The following is a 6,457-nucleotide window of genomic DNA, read 5'->3' on the forward strand; positions in this document are numbered from 1 at the left end:
TATATATTTACTATAAAACATTATGAACACTGACATTTTTTTTGTTCAGCTAATTGCATTCAAGGAATACCTTGCAGCAGAAACTTCGCCCCTGCTATGGAAATTAGATGGCATTCCTGTAGAGTTTGTAGATATATATGCACTGGAAAGAGATGGATAATGCCACTGACTGTGGCATATATGTCATGCGACATCTGGAAACGTATAAAGGAACTCCAAAAAAAATAGACCCCTAGATTTAGGCGCAATACTCGTGTAAATGTAAGAGTATAAAATATATTAGTTATACATTACATTTTCTTAATTGTTTTTTGACATTTCATTAAACTGATTATTTAATGTTTTTTTTTTTCCTCTTTTTTTTGAAGGCTGACTTCATTTGTGAACTGAGAGCTAAATATGCAGCTAACATTATCACATGGAGTGTGAACACCGTAAAACACACAGTTATGAAGGCAGTAAAGCAAGTGTCCAAAAAGAAATGAATGTAGAGTGTTGTTGTGGTCTATAAACTTGGTGAACATGAAAGCAATGATTTTGTTAATGTTTAATTTTGAACTTATGAATGTAGCTACCTTTTTTTGGAAGGTATGAATGTAGACACCTAATTCCGACAATCTGGCGTTATGTAATGTGAGCATATATTTCTGCTCTTTTGAATGTATGTCTATTAATATGAACACATCGTTCACATAGTGTGAACATTTAACTCTATAATTATGGATAAAAGTGTTTTGAAATTGTCAAAATGTACTTCTGTAGTTTTAAGAAAAAAAATAATTAGAAATTATGAATATATAGTTTTGAGATTATGAACATGTAGTTATAAAATTATGAATTCACAGTTATGAGATTATGAACATGTAGTTACAAATTTATGAATATACTGCTCTAAAATTCTGAACATAAACCTCTAATAATTATGAATTTACACATATGAAATTATGAATATATAGTTGTGAGATTATGAACATGTAGATATAAAATTATGAATTCACAGTTATGAGATTATAAACATGTAGTTATAAAAATTATGAATTCACAGTTGTGAGATTATGAACATGTAATTAAAAAATTATGAATATACTTCTCTAAGATTCTGAACATAAACCTATATAATTATGAATTTACAGATATAATTATGAATTTATATTTATCAAATGAAATTATGAATTTACAGTTATGAATTTATGAATATACAGGTCTACAATTCTGAACATAGAACTTTGACATTATGAACGAATAGCTCTACAATTTTGACCAACTAAAAGCACAAATATTATGAACATAGAGTGCAAAACTTGTGAATTTAAAAATCAAAAATTATGAACATAGAATTCAAATTAACCAGTTCTTTAATAAAAGGCAAAAGAATAGTTCACATTGTGTTCATCACATCACTGCTTAAAAGCTAACCAGTTCTATTAACACAATCTCAGTCTAGAACTACATTGTTATCTGAACTCTTATTAAAATGAACAAACAGTAAACCCCCAGAACTTGGATGTACAAGGTATCCATCCTGAGCAATCTCCGATATATTTTCCAAAACCAAAGATTGTACACTGCCCTTTGTAATTGAAGCAACGTTATTTGCAGCACTCTTTCTCCCCCTTGCTATACTGTATTTCTTCTCGATAACATTACTCCTCCTTTTATTACGGTCACCTTTCAACCTCTTTCTTAAAGGATTTTGTACAACACCACTTGAGGATGAAACACCGCACCTCTTCAATGTTTACTTCCCCAATCTCAGCTTCAACCTTTTTCTTTGCATTCTCGACAGCTTCATCGCCAAACTGTCTAGCAACACTGTTGTCTTGACTAGAAACAATCAATCTTTGGAATTTTCTACTAATCTCAACAATCCAAATTGAAGAGGGGACATCGACGTTATAGAACAAAGAAGCAACTTTCACATTTCTACCATCAACAACCTTTTTAGTCCATCTTTTCAGAATGTATTTATCGGGAATACTAGAAACACAATTCACATGAAGTATACGTAAACAATGACAGCAAAGTATTCCCAATTCAGAAAACAACTTGCAACTTCAAGAAATTTTCACATTGATTGACTTAAAACTTACTTCATGCCTTATAATATCTATATTTGGTCGCCACACATGATACTTGTATTCAAAACCATCATTCAAAACAATTTCTTGATGACAAGAACTACCTTTTTATAAATTGTTCCTCAAACAAAAAGTAGATCTCAACAGTATATACCTCTCTAGCATGTGAAAGAAGTTTCACATGCTCCATCATCATAGCAGGTAGTCCTTGAGCACACCGAAAATCTTCACCATTTTCTTTACTTCCCCATTCGGAAATAACGCCAACAAAAGATGAGTAGAAATCACAAAGACCAGCAGTCTTAGATAGCCTTCTAGAAATAGAATGATTCATAGTTTCACTCCTTTGGGAAGATAGAATGCCCCCAGAAAAATAATCCTTGTTAAATGTTGGATACCACTTCTCCCTACAATCATAAAGCTTTTCTAACCAAGTATTCTTATGACACTTATACTCAGTCACCATCCTGAAAAGATACAAGACACATCCACTAAGTTTATATGAAAAAAGGCAATGAGATCAACAAATCTTTAAAACGTGTTCACAAACCTACCACTGTTGATCCATAATTTATGTACTGTAAATTCATAATCTCTATACTATAGATTCATAATTTCTAAACAAAAAGATTCATAATTCCTATACTGTAAATAAACAAGATGAGTAAATATAATCCAGAAAAAAAAACCAGACAGATACAAAAATCATACCCCAATCACAAGTTCATAAACCTAAGCACTATATGTTCAGAACTTCTATACTATAAATATTCAAATCCAATGCTTAAAAACCAGTAAAAAAAATAGTGAATAGTACCATATACCTTGTCCAATAAAATTCAAACTCAGCTTCAGTGTCTGTGTATTTCAACACACAGTTAAACAAATCCAAAAAATCCTTATTATTCCTTAATGTCTTGATATGCTTCTTTGAATTCTCACTGATATGCCATATGCAAAGACGATGACGTGATGTTGGAAACACTTGAGAAATAGCTGCAGTCATAGCTGCACATTGATCCGTCATGATAGACTGTGGACACTTGCCATCCATAGATCTTAAAAATGTTTTAAACAACCACAAAAATGATTATGTCCTCTCATTCATCAAAAACCCACATCCAGACATTACGTTCATGCAATGATGATTCATCCCTACAAAAGGTCCACAAATCATATCATATTTATTTGTGCGGTATGTTGTGTCATGCACTAACAAATCCCCAAACAACTCATAATCTTGTCTCATTTGAACATCCCTCCAAAAAAAAAAAAAAAAAACTACACAATCTTGAATCCGAATCAACTTCAAAAAAAAAAAAAAAAAAAATCAGTCTCATTCAACTGCCTCCTAAATATTTCAATTAAGGAATTAGAATCATTTCCATCCAAACACTTCAAACTATCATAAGCCAGTGAATTGTAAGCATCTCGATTGGTGAACCCAACAAATGGAGACCCCCAGATTGATGTTTCAACAACCTCATACCATCCGCCACTGCAACCCCACTCTTCTTCAAATCTTTTAAATAAGAAATCTGATTATTCCTCACTCTTCTATGCGAACGAAATAGATGACTCTTGTCTAAAGCACATAACTCATGATTATGAACTTTCACGTGTTTTGTAACTGTCCACCTTCCATCCCCACCCACATCAAACTGAACAAATGCACCAAAACCCATCCTTATATCAATTTTTGAATACAAATTGACACCACTATTTGCCTTTGCCTTAAAACCAGCCTTATAACAGAAAAACCTCTTCATTTGAATTGTCTTAGTAGAGGCCTTGTAACGTTGTTGACCCTTCCTCACACTAAAACCCACTCTATAGGCGTACTCGTTGTACAGATCAAAAGCTTCATCCCCATTACTAACTACAACACCAACCAAGTCTTCAACGGCTGCAATTATAAAATATAACCTCAACTATAACAACTATTGATGTTTGATCGAAATATAATTCCTAAGTAGAGGGGGAATGGGGAATGCCGAATAAATCCAGTCATGCTCTACTAAAAGAATAAAATTTCCATCCAAACATATAAAACATAACAGGACTGTATAATACGATGAATATATATATATGTCAAATATTATGAATCACAATTCAATGGTTTCAAAACACACATCACATAGTAAAAAACTATGAAAAAAACCTGGAATCGAAGAAGAGCCATCAATGTTAACATCTGATTGATCACCAATTAATGAATCACCAACCAAATCTTCATTCACTGAAATATAGAAAACAGAGGAGCAGAGCAGTAAAAAATTATGAATATACAAGTGTAAAATTATGAACATGTAACTTGCAATTTATGAATATGGATTTTACAAGCAGATACAGAGTACCAAATAACATTGTGAATATACAATGCAAAAATTTTGAATGTAGAACTCAAAAATTATGGATTTACATATTCAAATTTATGAATGTATAACTGTCATGATTGTATGCAAAGTAAAAACCACACATTCTGAAATAATCACAAATAAAAACAACCTAAAATCACATACATTGCAAATTCTCCGAATAACAGACACAAATATAAATTTGAAATCAAATTTTAAACTCATAAATCTCAAATACCAGAAAAAATCACATAAATGAAATGCAAAAAACGCAAAAATTGAATGGAAAGAAACCTGGAATTGTAGACAAACCATCTCCGATTAGATCTCCCGGATTTGTTGCCTCCTCCATCGACGAACTCAATAACGCAAAACAGAACACCAACGCACAACAAAAAACGAAAGGAAAGAAGGAAATAAACTTGCAAAAATGTACGATTGCAACTGATAAGAAACTTGCGAATGGTAACTACCAAATCACGACTGGAAACTACCAAAATCTCGAATGAATTGGCTGCCAAATCAGGAATAACGCCGTTAACGGCCTTTGGAACTAATTTTTTTTTTTTAAATTAGGACGGCGTCATTTTCCCTGAAAACAACGCCCTTTTAGAGATGTGCGCACATTGCAATGTGCGCACGTATTCATAGCATAATTTGCCTCCTTCGACGGCATCCTCTTACTAACTATTTTTTTAAAAAATAAAAAATAAAAAATTGGGCAAACACATGTTCTTCGCCCACATCTAAATTGCGTTTATTTGGACTAGACCAAGATGACTTGATCTTGATCGAGAAAGGATGAAGATGAAAAATCTTATCGTTAACTACGATCTACGATAGAAGTCAAGTTTTATTATTTTTTTTTAACTTTTTTTATAAAATATCGAAATATTATTTTTATTATTATCATTATTATTTATATATGTGCATGTGTATGTATGTTTTAATTAATTGGATGAAAATTTATTATCAAAGTTTTCAATTGCTTTGTAATTTTGTATGCAACAAACTAGTCTATATATATATATATATATATATATATATATATATATATAAAGTAAAATCCTCCTAACAAATTTTCCCCCCAAAACTTTTGTAGTAAAACTTATTTGGTAAGTAAATGTCAAATGGAAATTAAATAAATAAATAAATAAATAATAATAATAATAATAATAATAATAATAATAATAATATAATAATAATGTTATTACCTTAAATAAATAAATTATTATACTTTCCCTTAAATAAATAAAGTATTATACTTTCCTTTTGAATTAGTATTTTCTACCTATAAATACAAGAGCTTCTTCAATCAAAGAATCTCAGACTCATCTTTCTGCTTTCTTTTTGTATGAATTTTCTACATTTTTCTAACTTTATTCTCAAGTACTTCAATATGTTTTGCAGTTTGGACATCATGAATAGCTTCATCAACGATATCTTCTTGAAGCTCGCCCAAGAGGTGACTCGCTTGGCCCACTACAACAAGAAGCCGATAATCACTTCCCGCGAGATCCAGGCCGGCATGAGATTGGTTCTTCTTGGCAAATTGGTAAAGCACGTTGTCTCTCTAAAAGCACTAAAGCAGTCACCATATTTACATGCTCTTAGATGAAATCATTTAAATCTATGTTTCCTTTTTATATAATCTCAATTAGGGATTAATAGATGTAAAGTAACTTGGATTTGAGTTTAATTTCATATTATTCTTCCAAAAGGTTTAATTTCATATTATAAGTATTGTTATCTACCTTCAACTATCAGTGAATCGATTAGCATTCTCAAAAAAAAAAAAAAAAATCGAATGTCTATATCTACGTGCATTTAAGATGCAACATGTGTATGATTCATTAGGCTTTGAGGCATGAGAACACATCTGGGTACATTGCATATTAGTGGATCTGTATCTCATTGCAAAAAGATATCCATACAATTAATTAATTAATATAATTACAATTATCATTATTCTAATTCAAAAAAAAAAACTAAAGAATTAATTGTAATAATGAAATTTGTTAT

At 31.0% G+C, this 6,457-nt stretch overlaps 1 protein-coding gene across 1 annotated transcript; it reads right to left on the bottom strand.

Moving 5' to 3' along the window:
* Window positions 1–3,475: 3,475 nt before the first annotated feature.
* On the bottom strand, window positions 3,476–4,787 carry LOC109183024 (protein FAR1-RELATED SEQUENCE 5-like). Its single transcript, XM_019333241.1, has 3 exons — window positions 4,730–4,787; window positions 4,240–4,317; window positions 3,476–3,984 (listed from the first exon to the last, which is right to left on the bottom strand). Exons 1-3 carry the CDS (start codon window positions 4,785–4,787, stop codon window positions 3,476–3,478), a joined length of 645 nt encoding a protein of 214 aa, XP_019188786.1.
* Window positions 4,788–6,457: the final 1,670 nt, after the last annotated feature.

Source organism: Ipomoea nil, unplaced genomic scaffold (genome assembly GCF_001879475.1).
Source record: "Ipomoea nil cultivar Tokyo-kokei standard unplaced genomic scaffold, Asagao_1.1 scaffold1096, whole genome shotgun sequence".
In the NCBI taxonomy this organism is placed as follows: Eukaryota; Viridiplantae; Streptophyta; class Magnoliopsida; order Solanales; family Convolvulaceae; genus Ipomoea; species Ipomoea nil.

Bases quoted from the DNA above. Each gene is read 5' to 3' on its own strand.
- LOC109183024 (XM_019333241.1), bottom strand. From the start codon at position 4,787: ATGGAGGAGGCAACAAATCCGGGAGATCTAATCGGAGATGGTTTGTCT. The intron at 4,318-4,729 runs GTTTCTTTCCAT...TCTATATTTCAG, and splicing joins TGGTTTGTCTACAATTCCAG to TGAATGAAGATTTGGTTGGT. The intron at 3,985-4,239 runs GTTTTTTTCATA...TTATAATTGCAG, and splicing joins TGGCTCTTCTTCGATTCCAG to CCGTTGAAGACTTGGTTGGT.